Source organism: Leptidea sinapis, chromosome 29 (genome assembly GCF_905404315.1).
Source record: "Leptidea sinapis chromosome 29, ilLepSina1.1, whole genome shotgun sequence".
NCBI lineage: Eukaryota > Metazoa > Arthropoda > Insecta > Lepidoptera > Pieridae > Leptidea > Leptidea sinapis.
The window spans coordinates 6,707,400-6,725,409 of record NC_066293.1 but is presented as its reverse complement, the minus strand read 5'-3'; the positions used below and the strand labels follow the sequence as shown (position 1 = coordinate 6,725,409).

At 36.9% G+C, this 18,010-nt stretch overlaps 1 protein-coding gene across 3 annotated transcripts in view; it reads right to left on the bottom strand.

Annotated features, from left to right (window-relative positions):
* The window catches only part of LOC126973344 (transcription elongation regulator 1-like), a 68,966-nt gene extending 53,251 nt beyond the window's left edge, over window positions 1–15,715 (bottom strand). For all 3 annotated transcript variants that reach the window (XM_050820570.1, XM_050820571.1, XM_050820572.1), the window contains exons 1-9: window positions 15,410–15,715; window positions 11,377–11,531; window positions 10,729–10,910; window positions 10,027–10,180; window positions 8,600–8,887; window positions 6,934–7,023; window positions 3,539–3,685; window positions 2,214–2,314; window positions 116–251 (exon numbers count right to left, since the gene is read on the bottom strand). In XM_050820570.1, coding sequence (XP_050676527.1) covers window positions 116–251; window positions 2,214–2,314; window positions 3,539–3,685; window positions 6,934–7,023; window positions 8,600–8,887; window positions 10,027–10,180; window positions 10,729–10,910; window positions 11,377–11,531; window positions 15,410–15,579 — 1,423 coding nt within the window. In that variant the 5' untranslated portion in view covers window positions 15,580–15,715. The remainder of the gene's footprint in view (window positions 1–115; window positions 252–2,213; window positions 2,315–3,538; window positions 3,686–6,933; window positions 7,024–8,599; window positions 8,888–10,026; window positions 10,181–10,728; window positions 10,911–11,376; window positions 11,532–15,409) is intronic.
* Window positions 15,716–18,010: the final 2,295 nt, after the last annotated feature.

Here is an 18,010-nt window from a genome sequence, read left to right as displayed (position 1 = left end):
ACTAACAGACGTGACAACATACATCGCGCCTGTATTCAACTTTCCCTCAAGGTACTAGTAGATAGGGACAGCGGGATAGATAGACAGACAGTAGATAGACAGTAGTAAGTGATACCTTCGAGTTGTCTCATTGGCTCCGGCTTGACCCAAACGCTGGTAGCGGTGGCAGCGTGGTGGTAGTACGGCCGACCGTCAGGAGCCATGTGTGTGCTCCACTCACTGGCTGCCGCTTCCAACTCCGGCGGCACCACCTGGACAGACCATCACTTATATAGTAACTAGTAACAGCTACCAGTGGGAGGCTCCCTTGCCCAGAGGGCCTACCATCAACTTTTAATAAGCGATGCGATTCCGATGCAGTTTAGGTACCTAAACTGCATCACTTAAATTCGTACCATGAAGTGCCTTTTACTGAATTGCGTTTGGATCGCTTATGAACGAAATAAATTTGTCTGTGGTCCGCGGTGTAAGAAAGAGATGACGCTCTACAGTCGTTGCATAATTTTGTCTCTATTACTCGAACCACATGGGTTGCGTTTCGAAACCTAAAATGATATGATTTTAGCGGTTTTCTTGCGTAGAAAATACTAAAAATATATTTTAAAATTGCGCTTTATAGCGTCAAATTATAAACCATTACACCCTTTTTAGTACTTATTAAATAATATTAATATAAATAAATATAGTTCTTCGAATTACAAATTAAACGCACCTCCATTGATGTTTAATTTGACAGGAGCACAGTGTACATTTTTTTAATTCGTTCTTGCGAACAGGTTATAGCCCGGGCCTTTACTGCCTTCAGTATTTTGTTTTAGAAAAAGTCCAATAAGGTATTCTCATCTCATCTTTCATCAATAAAATTTTCCTTTTCTGTATGTTGTCACAATTTTTTAAAATTTATTAACAACACGATTCACTTTCCTCTAAGGAAGTAGCAACTACTTTCAATTCGCTCACTTTGACACATAAGCTATCCAGTTTAGGTTGAAATATTATCTCATGGTACGAATGAATGAACGAACTAAATCAGTTTGCGATTCAGTTGATATCATTTTTGACATCACTACGATTTAATCAGTTCATTTGACGTCAACTTAAATTAGATAGCTCTAATCACGTCGTGGTACGAAATATCAAAGCAGTTCATTTTAGTTTTTGTTTATGGAATAGGAGGACAAACGAGCGTACGAGTCACCTGGTGTAAAGTGATCACCGCCGCCCACATTCTCTAATCTCTTGCAACACCAGAGGAATCACTAGAGCGTTGCCGGCCTTTAAGGAAGGTGTACGCGCTTTTTTTGAAGGTACCCATGTCGTATCGTCCCGGAAACACCGCATAAGGAAGCTTATTCCACAGCTTTGTAGTACGAGGAAGAAAGCTCCTTGAATACCGCACTGTGGAGGACCACCACACATCCAGATGGTGGGGATGATATCCTAACTTGTGGCGTGTCGTGCGAAGGTGGAATTCGGCGGCAGGAATCAGGTTAAACAACTCTTCGGAACACTCCCCGTGATAAATGCGGTAGAAGACACACAATGCCAAGTGATCCAGCCGTTCTAAGAGCACTGGGTCCCCGACAATTAGAGCTGCTCTGCGTTTCACTCGGTCAAAAAGGATCGAGCTGATACTGGGGTGCGCCAGACCAGAGATGACAGCAATACTCCATGTGTGGCCGGACCTGCGCTTTGTAGAGCGCTAGAATGTGGGCCGGCTTGAAGTATTGCCGTGCTCTATTAATGACGCCCAGCTTCTTCGAAGCCAATTTGGCTTTGCCCTCCAGATGGCCACGGAATTGGCAATCGCTCGAAATTTCGAGACTCAGTATTCCGATACTAGGCGAGGCTTTAAGGGAAGTGTTGTCGAAGAGCGGTGATACGACAAATGGGGTTTTTTTAGTGGTAAACGAGCAAAGTTACTCAAGTTTGCGCGTTCTGGGGGTTAAATTGGACAGGGTTCAATTTACCCCATTTCGCGACCTTCCGAGAGAGACCTGCATGGCCGGTGTATACGGCATCACCAGTACTGTCGTCTGCATAGCAATGTATGCTGGAGGTGTCCAACATATCATTGATATACAGAAGCAACAGCAGTTCTTGACTTTTGAAATTTTTAATTCCTATTTTGAATAAAAATAAATTGAATTTATTAAATTTTCTAGTCCCATCAACATTTTGAAAAGTCCCAGGCAAGACTGTCTGCAACTCACCAGAGGCTCAGTACGGGGAGGCGACGCTTCACACAGTATGGGCGAGTCGTTTCCGACCTGCGGAGGTACATTCCCTTGAATCCCGTTAGCGGGCGCTGATGCTGCAAAACACAAATAATTACTGCCTATCACACAAAGCGGAAAGTGTGCACAAATAATCAATAAAAATGGAAAAGGTAAATCTTCAATCAAATACATAATTGTATTTGATTGAAGATCTACCTTTTCCATAACTCTACGCTACTCGCACGAGTTAAATACAGTCGGGGCCTGAGGTAAAGAGCGGAAACATCTCCCCCCGCTTTCCGCATGCGCGCCTGCAATGTAGTGATGTGCCATGCTTACCGTGCTATCGCGTCAATAAAGTTGCGAACCCGTGTTATTTTTTTTTATTTTAAAAAGATAAAACAGTTGTATCGCTTCATAAAAATGTCGGTGTCAAAATAGGCGCCATTATGCGTAATTAATGAGTTATTTTAGAATGATCAGGTTCATAGTTAAAAAACTCGGTGAAGTTAGTCGAAATAGCAAATACAGTACGGTTCTATACTTATTTCATCATCTTTTTGTGTGGTGTAGGGTAGGGCGGGGCTAGTTGAGCATAGGGGCAAGTTGGGCAATCGAAATATCTCGGAAACTATACACCGCACGCAGAAACATCAAATAGCGAAAAGAAAGCGTCGACAGAGAAGAACTTACCGCACGACCGTCCCGTTGACCGCATTATTTATTTTGACAACAAAGAGTAAAATAGTTGTAATCAGTAATATTTCGTCTGTAATTATCAAATTTCATTCGTTTTCAATCGAATAAGTGTTATAATATGATAAATTTATTCTACTTTTGATACATATAAAGGTTCTGCGTATAATTCTAACAGTTTATTCATAATCAAAACACCAAAATTATGAATAAAAATTGATTGTTAAAAACAAATTTGATTTCGTGTCTAGTTAACATTGAATCCATCTGAGTGCTCAATTTGCCCCATATCCTTGCTCAGCTTACGTCACTCATGGGGTATGTTGGGCAAACATGGCTTTCTGTATTTAAACAGCTGTAGCTCTTAAACTCAACTAGCTAGAAATAATTGCTATGGACACTTTTGCTGAGGGATATATTAGTAATTGATCAGTATGCAGAACAAGACATTAAGAGTTATCGTTGAGGAGCTATAGCCGCTCAAGTGAAAATTTGCTCAACTAGCCCCGCCCTACCCTGCAATAGGGCCACAGAAACATCTCTTACCGTTGCGAAAACGAAGGGAATAAAATCTAATAGAATTGTAAGAACAGATTGGCAATGCATTATTATTTGATACTTACAATTTTCCGCTAAATTAGGCTGTCCAACAACGGGTGGGGGGCCCCAGCCCCAGGTGCTCCAACCAGCGGGCGGGGGACCGTTAGGGGGCGTCGAAAGCGCAGGAACACCCATCGCTGAAGATGTGGGGGGAGCTGATGTCGCAGACACTATAATTAAATTATGCAATACTCGAATAAAACAAACTCGCGATTCCATCTATTAGGCTCCGTAAAATTGCTAGATCTGTGTCCACGATCTATGCAATTGGATCAAAATATCGGCTTAAAATCAATATAATATATATTGTGAGTACCCGTCATAATAATAACTATGTTAAAATTACAAATTCATAAAGGTTAAAAATATTCATTTCCCGCGAAATTTGTTCACTGTTTTAAGTTGTAAAGCTAATATTTTCTAAAGTGGTGATAAAATTTTTGACATTCATAAGTGGCTTTATGACCTAATTGAATTATTTATGTTCCTTTTATTCTAAAAAACAAAAGCAAAAGATGCGATACTCAGAATGGCATTTAGCAAAAATGCGCCACAGTGCAGAAACGCTGTATACTAATAACATGTGCCGCATTAGGCCTAGGCCGCACTACAGTTAAAGCGCAGGGTATTTTAACCGTGTGAGTTAAACCTGGCGACTGACATCCGATACTTATTGAAAAATTGTACATAGACGTTCTCTTAATTTATTTTATTTCTTATGAAAGAAACATTTCTCAAATCTACGGCTAGTTAGTGTGTGGCTGACACACAATATTTTAGTATATGTATTTTATCATATGTATACCCCATGTATATATACCCTACTGTACTACACAAAACAAGTATTTAAATATTTTATTTCATATTTATATATATTAAAACATAACACAATCAGGCATTACACTAAAACACAGAAAATTCAGACATTCATTACACTCATACAAAATAGTTATAATATTTATTATTTTAAGACAGAGTCGCGGTATACGCGTAGTATGCGTACCGTGACCAAATAATCTGAAATTCTGCGAGTAGGTAAAAAAGTTTTTAGCGATATGATCTTACGTAAATACTTGAATGTCATTCGATTTTTACAACAGAAAGTTAAGCTCATGCATCTGCTAGCAGTGATTTCTTATAAATAATCTTGTTAACTAATATACTGGGTGGCCGAGAAGTTGACGTCCAAAGCTAAAATTTGAATTTGGCTCATTTTATTGGCCAATGTTCTGGGAAGTTTTTAAAAATAGTTAGAAGCCATAGGCTTCCTAAATTTTTTTATTTTTTTATACCTTGAACATTTTCATTAATTTAGCTGGAGCAGTTATCTTGAACTTCGACTCAATTCTAAACTAGTTCCGCATTGTCTAAACTAGGGGTGCTCAAGCTTGAACTGTTGGCGATCTACCTCAAAATTGTTACACTACGGTCGATCGGCTCTGAGAGGCTTCAAGTATGTGTGATGAAGGATTGTCGTCTAGGTAGAGTGACACGATGACGTAGATATTAGTTTTGCGCCAAATATGCTTTTTTTTTAGTCAAGGTAGGTAAGTGTAGGTCTGCTCTTAAATGTCAATGAAAAAACTCATAATTATAATTCAAAATTGCGAGTTTATTGGTTCTTACAAAACAAACGCGTTCTAAAGTTCTAAGCTTAACTAAAGAGCGACTTTGGATGTTGAATCTTCATGACACTGCATGTCCTGAGCATACTTTTCATAAGATGGTACGTAATTACCGATTTTAGTTTATTATACCGGATTTTTTTCTCGAGATCGACTCAAAAAGCACTCGCGATCGACCTGTCTATCCCGATCGATCGTTTGAGCATCCCTGGTCTAAACTACTATTTTTTATAGTTTCTTATGTTGATATTGCAACTGTAGTTAATAATTATAAACAATAAAATTAACTAAGTGTTCAAAAAAATTAGAAAAAATGTCCTAAACCACAATTATGTGAAAAAAGCGGATAAAAGGGGAAAAAAATTATTATCTCCTAAACTACGCAAAATCGTAGAACATACATAGGAGTGATTCGGATACTCATCACCATGAGGCTTTCAAATTTTAGCTTTGGACGTCAACTTCTCGGCCACCTTTATAAGGTACTAGCTGACCCGGCAAACGTTGTTTTGCCATATAAAGTATAATTCACGCGATTGTTTTATAAGTAATAAAATATTGCCTATATTATAGCCTGTACATCATTTTGTTCTATTGTCAATAGTTTTTGCAGCGCACGCAAAAATAGGTTTTCGATTTTACACCTTGTGTTACAAAATAGCAATTTTATTACGGATCCTAATTTTGAAAAAATAATCATAGCCTATAGCCTTCCTCGATAAATGGACTACCCAACACTGAAAGAATCATTCAAATCGGACCAGTAGTACCAGAGATTAGCGCGTTCAAACAAACAAACACTGCAGCTTTATAATATTAGTATAGATTGTATTTTATTGTGTGATTAATATAGTATATATTATCAGTGTTTGTGTAGGCGCTTTATATTTTATATTCACCTTCTATGTACGGCGTATATAAGTGAAATATAAGTATAAGTTAAAAAGTGTTGGTGTTTTGTCTGACTAAAGTACTGTACACAAGTTACATTCACATTCTCATACGCTTAAAGTGAATGGACCCAATATTTGAAAAAAAGTCTTTTTTTTTCTGATTCTTAATATCACAGCAACAATACATTGCTCTTTTGAAACCCATCTTCAAATCAGTGGGAGGCTCCTTTGCACAGGATGCCGGCTTGATTATGGGAACGGCGCCTATTGCTGCCGTGAAGCAGTAGTAATGTGTAAGCATTACTGTGTTTAGGTCTGAAGGGCGCGGTAGCTAGTGAAATTACTATTGTGACGAGCGCAGTTGTAGTGCCGCTCAGAATTTGGGTCTTTCAAGAATCAATTACCATCAGCTGAACGTATGGCTCGCCCCGTCCCTTATTTTCATTAAAAAAAAAACTGAAAATCGCGGGTGGTTTCGCGGGTAGAGCGATTAACCGATCTCGGGGAAAAAAACCGTAGTGCGGCCTGACCCTTACGCATACGGTCTGACGCCGGTACAGCTCCAACAACACGTACAGGAAGTTTTAGTTTATTCCACCTTCGCACACAGGATATCATCCCCACCATCTGGATGTGTGGCGGTCCTCCACAGTGCGGTTTTCAAGGAGCTTGCTTCCTCGTAATACCAAGCTGTGGAATGAGCTTCCTTGTGCGGTGTTTCCGGGACGATACGACATGGGTACCTTCAATAAAAGCGCGTACACCTTCCTTAAAGGCCGGCAACGCTCTTGTGATTCCTCTGGTGTTGCAAGAGAATGTGGGCGGCGGTGATCACTTAACACCAGGTGACCCGTACGCTCGTTTGTCCTCCTATTCCATAAAAAAAAATTGGAAACTCACCATTGGCCTGGTTGTTCTGAGCTTCTCCCGGAGGAATCTCATCCATCATTGCATTCTGTTCCGGTTGCTCTTGCTTGTTCATTTGATTACCTGTTCAATTACAGAGTATAAACACAATATAGCAACAGTACTTTAACATCATGGTGGAGCGCCTGAATCGACGCACGCACACATACACACGATTTACAAAGACACTACTGTGTGCCACACCGTTCGCGTCGACCATATATATATTATAAGAATGAGAATTTTTTCCATTTATTAAAGTAGGCGTTACTTTGAGGAAATCCATAATCATTATCCAAATGTTTTGAGTTTTTTTTTAGTGTTAATTCCGTTAGATGGCGCATCAAATATATAAGTCAAGTGTGGGCAAGTCGGCCGCGGGAGACCTCGTAGAACATTCATCAACCAAATTGGGGACGTTTTGAGAAAAGGAGAGGTCCGAAGCACCCGCAACCGACGAGCATTTATGAAAAGAGTAATGAAAGTAGAGGAAGCGCGTGAGGTTCACGCGGAAATCACAAAAAATGCCCAATGCATCCTGTGACTCTTCCCAGGCGTCAAAGATGTGCTCAATGAGTCTATTACCCGCATTAATTGTTGATAAGCCCCTAGTGAAACTAAATTGATTTTTGTTCATTAATTTACAAAAATCACCTAATGTTAAGTGATAACCGCCGCCAACATTCTCTTGCAACACCAGAGGAATCACAGGAGCGTTGCCAGTCCTTTAGAAAAGTGTACGCGGTTTTTTGAAGGTACCGATATCGTAGCAGTAGCCTAAATAATTCCAATAAAAATGTAAACACATAATTGATTTTTGTATGTACCAACCCTAGCACTCCGCCCACACGTAGGTTTAATTTCAAGGAGACTGTTGAGTTACCCTACTGTACTATCACTTGTACTGTGGTGTTGTAATAATTTAGTACTACATTAAAACGTTTGTATAAATATATTATAACTAGCTGACCCGACAGACGTTGTTCTGTAGATAATAAAAAAAAATACTGTTTGATAGGAATTTGCCAATAATATTTCAAAACATCAAGAATTATTTCGTAAATGCTCCCTGTTGTGTTACTGAAATTGTTTCACTGTCAAACCGTCATCACTAAAATCTCTCATAGAAAAAATAATTATGGGTCCCAAATCAAAATAAAAACTATCCTATCTCTCAAGTTGGACAAAACTGCACTCCATGAAGTAATCTCCATTAAAATCTGTTCATTAGTTTAGGAGTCCATCGCGGACAAACAATGTGTCACGTAATTTATATATATTAAGATAATATAATCAATAATACATAGGGAGACAACAGTTAATTCCTTTAAATAATTCTCTTACTGATTTTCTAAGAGCCCAAGACAGACCAAGGGCATTTACTTCTTCCATTATCAATTCTTTTGATAATTATTGCAATGAATTTATTTCTAACATTTTCTGTGACGCAGTTCTAAAAACCTCTTCCTTTCCCAACAAACATTACTTGATTAACAAGGGCATCTTACATGCCCACCGTAATTCAGAGCTCATGTATGAATTTAAGCTGACAAGTCGACATGTCAGTGCACATATCACATATCCCCCACTTCATTTAATATTGCCCATAGGTCTTTCAACTATCCCCAGCTTTTGTTAATTCTCCAGTACAAAGTCTTACCATCTTTACCCCAAGGTGGTGGTTGCGACATGAAGTGAGGCACATTAGAAGGAGGCCCGTTCTGCTGACCTCCTGGTGGGGCAACAGCTTGCGGAGGGGGCATCATCATCCCATTTGGCATCATTCCCAATGGGGGGGCGCCCATAGGTGGGACAGACATTGGCGGACCTCCCATTTGATGACCACCCATTGGAGGCCCACCCATTGGGGGACCACCCATCTGTGGTCCACCCATTGGACCTCCCATAGGGTTATTCATGGCCATTTGTGGATTCAAAGCCGGGTGACCTGAAAGAATTAATACACAGTAAACATCAGAACTCTTCCCAGAAGGTTTGTTTTATGGTAAGAAGAGCAAGATATTAAGCTACAACACAATTCCAGTAAGCTTTTCTACGAAAGCAATTTGACCTATTTCAAATGGCACATTATTATTATTATTATAGAAAAATATAACATTTCACTGTTACATCTTAAACTGTGGGAGAGAGAAAAACATCTCTAACGGAGATACAGCAAAAAGGAAAAGGTAAGTGAATCTATTGTTACTGTAGCCAATTTTGATAGTCAAATCGTAACAGTAAACAGTCAGTAACACTTGGAACTAAGTTCAGTAGTTTTGAGAACTAAACTAGCAAACCACTCGCTAACACACACATTGACAAATCAAAATTGGTCGCGAATTATCGGGCTTTCGGGTTGTATATATGCTAGTATATTAGGGATGAATCAGTCATACTTATCATTAAGTATTTTTTTTATACAATAGAAAAAAATACTACAAAGTGCCACATACTAGTTTAAGTTATAACAGCTATCAGGCGTCCTGAGATACACACTATTTTTTATATAAGAAGGTGCCCACGGGCAAGAGGTACAAGTAATGAGAAGTGGTGAGTTAAGCACCCATGGTCATCTGTAACACCAGGGATGAAGAGATGTGTTGGCAGCCTTTTAGTATTAAAGAAATTTCATTCCATTTGAATAAAAGTGCATATCCAGTGCTAACTAGTGGCAGACATGTTAAATACTTCAATTAAGTGTATAGTATTGATCATAACCATGAACTATGTTGTGGAAAGAGAGATGCAGACCCATCTGGATGTGTGACCTTCTTCGACAATATGGTTCTCAATTAACTGTCTTCCACATACTACAAAGCTATGGAATGAGCTTCATTGTGTGTTGTTTTCCGGGACAATACGACATGTGCACCTAGAAAATGCATACACCTTCCTTAAAGGCCGGCAACGCTCCTGTGATTCCTATGGTGTTGCAAGATAATGTAATAGGCGGTGACCACTTAACACCAGGTGACCCATACCCGCATTTGTCCTCCTTATCCATAAAAAAAAGACTAGTAAGAATTGTGACAAAATATCTTATGTGACAATTACTAGCTAGTTTTATCTAATAACATAACTTACTGTTGGCAGCCATAGCCTCCATTTCTGATTGGCTGATAACCTTGCAAGTGGGTCCTTCCTGTGGTCTAGTCCATGTGGTTTCCCTTGTCCGATGGTGGTAGTAGTAGGACTTCCCTTCTTCTGATTTCGTTTCCACCCACAGCTCAGGTGGTAGCTAAAAAATTAAAGTAATAAGTGTAATGACCTTGAGAGAGGCTTTAATTAATTAAGATAAATTATTACAAAAACTGAAAATTCAGTCAGAAAATTCAAAGTAATATTTTTATTTATATATAATTGAATCTAATTTTTTATCAAAACTTAATATTGAAGAATACCTGACTGGATAAGGACTTTATAAATAAGTATATTTAAGCAGTTCACAACTTGACACTTTTGCGTACTTGATTATCTGGAGTATAAGGGCTCGTATGAACAACACATATACCATTTCTAATTATTTTAATATTAATAATTGACACACTATTGCACATATTATCTTGAAACATACTAGGCATAGCCTGTACTATGGGAACAAGACAATGATACATTCAATACAATATATTTACTTAAACAAACATACATAAATAAACATCCATGACGTTTGCACCTGCTAGGATTTGGACCCGTGACCTCCAGCTCAGTGGGCAGGATCACTAACCACTGGGTTATATTTTGAGTGAGTATTCCATATTAGTAGGAGTATTAGAAGTTTAGACTTACCATATTTGGTGGAGGCATACCAGGCGGTCCGAATGGTGGTGGTTGCCCCATCATATTTGGTGGGGGACCCATTGGCCCTGAGGCCATCATGCCAGGCGGTGGGGGCCCAAACGGAGGCGGCCCACCCATCATTGGTGGAGGGGGACCCATAGGACCCCAGTTATTATCGAAATTTGGACCACCTGTTAAAAAAATTATATTTAATATTTTTCTTATTATAATACCATCGAGCGTGCGAAACATCTCATTGTAAATGCAGTGTCTTGACATCTAGTCTGAATTATATATGTGTTAACAATCATTGTAGCTGTGATGACAATGACAGTAACCGTGCGACGTTAAAACGAATGCACAGTACAGCGTGAGTGCCAGTTTCGGTTATAGGTCATTGGTTGGGAGAGGAAGTCCCCAGGTGCCAGTGTATCACCTGTGCCGAACGCGAGACATTACAGTAAGGATTGGTATAAGTGATGGAATTAATTGAACAGCATCAAAGTACAAGATCATGGTCACTCATGTATTGAAATATGCAGGAGCGCCACAAAATCCTTTGGTGGCTTTGTGGTATGTCTTCCACAGAAACCACAGTAGGAACAAATGAATAGAATAGTGATAATAATTTTTTTTTGTGTCTAATACTTCTCTTACCATTTGGTCCAAATCTTGGTCCACCTCGGCCTCTAAAGAATCCTCGTCCTCTCATTGGTGGACCACCAGGTCCATAGCCACGCCCTCTGAACCTCATTGGAGGTGGAGGTCCATTCATCCATCCAGGAGGAGGCATTCCACCCCTCCCTCGGCCTCTGAAATAACATTCACAGATTAATTTTATGATAGAGAAATTATATCCAATTTCAATCTATTTTGCAATTTTTATTACTATTACTGTATTGCTCACTGTATAATTGGCTCATACAAGGAAGGTGATTACAAAATCACAAAATTTGTTTGTTTAAGTGGCTTGAGTTTTTAACAAATCATGAATGTCTACCACGCACAATCATGTGATAGTCATTACAGTGATAACACACCTATGTTCCTCAAATAACATCAAAGTAACCAAACAATAGAAAGTAAGTAACCCTCATACTCAGGTATAGCTGGTCTCAATCCCAGTTTTGTTAGTTACCCTTTGAATAGATTCTGTGCTACCTTTTCAGCTTTGAAAACGGGAAGATTAGGAGGACTAAAGAACAGTACTCAATTCACGCTCTTCAAGATAACATCAGTGCTGTGCGACGCATGATAGAGGAAGACAGTGACCTATCAGCAGATAAGAGCAAGCCTCGGCATTGGTATGAGTCAAGTAAAAAAAATATTACATGAACATTTATTATTTATTTATTAGATTCCCCATACTTTAACCGACAACCAGAAACACCTTCGCATGGACTGGCGTCGCCAAATGTTAGATAAGTTCAACGGCGGTGACTCAAATGCTGTATTTGACATCGTCACAGGTGATGAAAGCTGGATATATTGTTACGAACCCGAAACCAAAAGACAATCAGCTCAGTTGGTGTTTCCTTTCGAGGATTGGCCTACGAAGGTATAGAAAGGAAGAAGACCGGTATGTCAATCGCTGTTTCCCTGTTGTCTTGGAAAAAATTCGACAGCAGCGCCCTCGAAGCAGGATCCTCCTTCATCACGACAATGTTTCAGCACACTCCGCAAAACGGAATATTTGACCTAGCTAGATCGATTTCTACTTCTACTACAACTACCTGTATACTATATTTCATTAAAATTGTTAGAGCAGTTTCCAAGATTCAGAAAATATATATATATATATATATTATACTATAACTATAAGAATTGATTGTTTAAGGATGTAAGATATTGGTTGTCTTTGTTGTCAATAAGTAATTAATAATACTAATATTATTTGATGAGACATTTCTAACTAGTAGCGAGGTTTGGATTTAAAATCAAAAATACATAATGTGCACCCCATAGTAGAAAACACTTCTAGAATAAAGAATCTCTAAGATATGGTCCATACATCACTAACAAGATTATCATAACTAGAGATGTGACCAACAAACAATATAGGTTCACAAGAATACTATGAAACTCTGATTTGAAATTAAATCACTGTGTGTCAGGGGTCATTGTAATTATACTAATGATTAAAACTTTTCTGTAGTGTTAATTCCGCCAATATTTATTTTTAAAAACAATTCGACACGTGTTTCGTCTCTACACGAGGCATCCTCGTGTTGTCTCACCAAAATCTGGCACAAGACTGCAGACACGTACCAGATATTGGCAGAATTAACACTAAAGAAAACTTAAATCATTTATATAATTATGGATTTCCGCAAAGTAACTTTTGTTTGTTTATTGTAAATAAGTTAAAGTATTTTAAGTAAGTTAACTTGTTTTTTGTCATTGTAATTATTTAATCTTACAAGTTGATGTGAATAGAATGATTCAATTATGGCTCCTTTCTGATATTTAGATTACATTAATGGTCTCAACTTGTGAAAAATTCTAATTTTAACATTGTTTTCTTCACCGTATTTGTTTTCACCGATAGTTCTCGACTGGGCGCGGTGAATTTAGTTCACAGCTCCTTAACAAACTAGGTCGGTCTTTTAGTTTATTAGTTCCTTTCTAGCTAAGCTAAACTAGTTAGTTTGCGATCTACACAAGACTACTTCCAACTGGGTGCTCAGAGGACAACAGGGTGCCAAGATGGTCCTCAGAGGACAATCTTTGTCGAATATTAAGTATATTTCTACTTGTTTTGGCACTTTTGATAGCTAGCTTGGCAACTCAAGCCAGTTGGGTGTACTTTCAACTTTGATATCTTCTATAGTACTAAAAAAACACCTTTAACAGATTTTATCCCTAAATAATAGTGGATAATATCATTAGTGATATGCCATGCCACATTTGCTAGCAAGAGACATGTTACTTTTGTTTAAATCCAATTGACAAACTTTGACAATGTAAATAATTCCATCATTAAATTAGTTGACCAGTAATGTCAAAAACCTGTGACTCAAAAGTTTCTGAATGTAGTAGAAGTAGATGTGAATATTAAAGTTAGAAATGAAAATATTGAGTTTGTTAACAGTACTGTATTTTACGGTGCATATACATAGATTGGTGAAACATAACATAAATGTATCTTAAATTGAAAGAATTAACCATACACAGTGCTGCAATGTATCATGAAAGGTAAAACACTTTGTAACAATTTCTCACCAGCACACTATGAGCTTTACAAGCCGCTCAGTGAGCGACCCATGATTTGTCGGTTTTTAAACAAAAACAAAGGGGCATGTCTGCAGCTGAATGGTTTCGTAGTGAATGCAATGAATGGTAGAATGATACATTTCATGTTACATTTCACGAGTCTGTACACATCTTTGGGTATTAAGTTAGATAATAAAACTTCAATGGGACCTACACATTGATAAGTTGGTGAAAAAACTGAATTCTGCAGCACACAAGGTCTAAAATATATGTTTTCTCACTGTCTTAGATACAGTAAGATTAGTCTACTTCAGCTACTTCCCCAGTGGTCAATTATGGTACATTGTTGTGGTGGAGGGCTGCGGATATAAACACAATATTTATACTGCAGATATGGGATGTTCTAGCCATTTACAATATAGGCCTTAGAGATTTCAGGAAATAAATGTAATGACTTTGCTGTGCTTAATATTTTATAAACATGTTATATATACACATGGAAAAACAAACTTCTCCGAATATAGTGATATCCATAATTATTAATACACTGGAAATAAAGATAAGTTGTTATTGCTGCTAGTTTCCAATAAGATAATAAATCACTCATATATTCCAATAAATCATCACAGGGCAAATTGTATGCTTCAATAATAAACTACCAAAGTTCCACTGATAACTGATCAAATTCAATTACAAAATATCATAAATTCAAATTACTATTAGTTTAAATTATTGGGATATTTAGAAGATCACAGAAATAAATTTGCTCCAGCTAAAACCTATGATATGTAAACCTTAGATATGTAAAATATTGTTGACAATTCAAAATATTCATTAAAAATCTTATGGAATAAATCAATATTGAATTTGCAATTATACTTATTCTCATAAAGGGAGAATAAGAAAAAAAGTTATTATGTATAATGTTAAAATACATTAAATAGTATGCTTATAATTGTGAACGACCCATTTGCTCCTAACGAAATAATTAGATAAAAATAGGCAAATACCACCCCTTAGTCTCACACCCAATATATATAAAATATTTGCAAAAATAGTAACAAAATGCATCTAAAACAGTTTAGACAAGCCACAACTAAATGATAAAGCCAACTTCAGATTGGATTTCTCAACACAATGTGGATATTCTAGCTAGCCTTGCCTCTGCCGACTCCTCAGAATCAAAAAAATAATAAGAATAACTTTCATCATAGTTTCTGACTCAACCAAGTCTTAAATAATTGAGCTATGTCTGATTCTTAAAATTAAGCAATGAATAGAATAAATCATAGCATAAAAAACAAAGTTGTCGTCTTATTGTATCAATAATACCAAATAAGCCCTAAATATTCTGATATTGTAGATAAATTTTACATTCGCAGCCATGTTTAGTATAATCAAACTACGCATTTAAACATTTTATATACTCAATGCAACATTTTATAAGCAAATTAGCTGAAAGTATACTGTATTCCACCTGAAATTGCCACGGCCACGGGGAGCACCCCTAAAACCGCCAGGATCTTCATCATCGAAGCCATCTTCATAACCAAACTCATATTCTTTTTGATCACTATTATCACTTGGTTCATTTCGATTAGTTTCAACTGCACTTGTGTCTTGGGTGTCCATATATTCTTCCTCCATTTTCACTAAATATATGTACACTATGTAGAATTGATTTAATTCAAATATTACATCCCTAATCAATCGATTTATATATAAATTCGCATTACACGCGAAAACAAGTCAACATTAAAATTATGATCAAAATGGCGGTTTCGAGTTTAAAGTATAGATAGTAGACTATATGCAAGCAAGCAGCTTAGACTATGGATTCTATACTCTATCTACGGGAAGCAGCTTCTTTCTTATTTTCCATAGACACAAGTTCTATGTTAACTACAATAATTATTATGTAAACAATTTTTTCGATAGGTATAATGTATAAATATACAATATATATTAAATACAATAATAAATTATTTGAAACACTAAATAGCTTGCATTCACACTGTAAATAGAATAAAATTGACCTGCAAATTATTAACTCTGAAAATGACAAAAATAAGGTTGAAAATCGAATCAATCACTATAAATATTAATCGCGGGTTAGTTTCAGATAAACATGCCTTTGATTTTTTTTAATTCTTTACAAATATACCAATAGACAGCAATGTGTATTTCATCGTCACCAAATTAAGCTAAACATATCTTACGAAGAACTTTGAACCTAACTAAACCACACGTTTTAAAATAACTAACGATGATGTTTTAGAGACTGGGCGTTTGAAGGTTGAATAAATCAACTGCTTGGGTAATATGATAAATATATACTTCGATTCAGGTTTCGAACGCGTGCGCTCTGCGATCGGACGTGCGTAAACGGTGCGTTAATTATACCTACTCGTGTGAACTCGTGAGCTGCTTACGAAGCAATTAAAAATGGTGCAGTGTAACAAGTGCAAACTATTCGTATATTTAAACAAAGACGAAATAGTGAAATGTAAAGGTGCTCAATGTGATACGGTGTACCACAAAAAATGTGTTCGTAGTAAGAGCTTCTTGCAGACGGGAATTTGTAGTAACTGCAAGGGAAAGCAGGAAGGAACAGAGACAGAAACAAGCCTTAATGAAGCCTCACCAGACATGCTGCTAAAAGAATTAAATAAAAAATTAGAAATCATATATAAGATGGAAAAGAAGTTAAAAGAAGAAGTTGAAAGTATTAATATTATCAGAGATAAATATTAAAGAAGATGAAGTATCCATATTTAAAATAAAGGGATTCACGCCCTATGCCAGAACAAGACAAATAAGTAAAGGTGCGGGAATATTGATGTATGTAAAAGATAAATTCAGCTTTATTGTGAAAGACGTTAATACCATGGCTGCTGAAACAATCTACGGAACGCTCAATATAAAAAATAGTTTTATACATATTATGGCGTTGTACAGGCCGCCTAATAAGAATAAGCTGCACTTCTTAGAGTAAATGAACGTTTTACTGAAAAGAATTCCCAAAAATGCAGACATATGTATAATAGGAGATGTGAACATAGATATAACAGAAGCCAAATTAAATGGATATAAAAAACAACTGGATTTAGTTACAAAAATATCATGTGTGAATACGGCCTACAATGTGCTATACCTACCGAAGAGGTGACTCGCGAAGCGATTGTGGACGGGCGAATCAACCAGTCATGCATTGATCACGCTTGGATACGAACGGGTCAGCGGCGGAGGTACCAGAATACACCGGCCATATTATCGTTTTTAATTGAGTGCGGTATCTCGGATCACCATATGATAGGTGTCTCTGTTGACCTAGATTGTGAGTTAAACGAGGGCAACAAGTACTGTAAAAAGTCTGTGTTATGTGATACACTAGTTCACGAAAAATTAGATAGTTATGATTGGAATTCTTTTTTAGATATTCAATGCCCATTGTTATTGTATAGTAAATTATATAATGTTTTCGAAAGTATCTATAGGCAAAGTACAATACAAAAAAATGTCAAAAATATTAGAATAACTCAACCATGGGTTGATAAAAATTATATGACTTAATTAATAGGCGTGATAAATTGTTTAGATCATGGAAATCTTCACCGCATAATATACATAAACGTTTAGAATATACAAAGTTTAGAAATAAAGTTAACAAACTAATAAATACAGCAAAAAATATGTATAGAAGGCAAGAAATAAAAATTTGTATGGGTGATTATAGAAGAGTATGGGTTACTGTTAATAGCTGGTTAGGTAGGATAAAGCCAAGTGTAGATAGTGTAATTTAGAAATACTTAGGACAAATAAATAATAATATGTATAGTGTATGTAATGATTTCTCAAAAACATTCACTCAATAAATAATTCAAATTAAGCACAACTGTTCAGTTAAATTCTTAGAAAGAAAAACTTACGTTAATCAATCTAACGTTTGCTTTAGATTCAAAAAAATACATCATACGGAGGTAAAAAATTATTATGAATCTAAGCAGCGACAAAGCTCCCGGCTATGATAGAATAAGGGTTCAAGACGTTAAGTTTATAGCAAACCGGTTGGCATCGA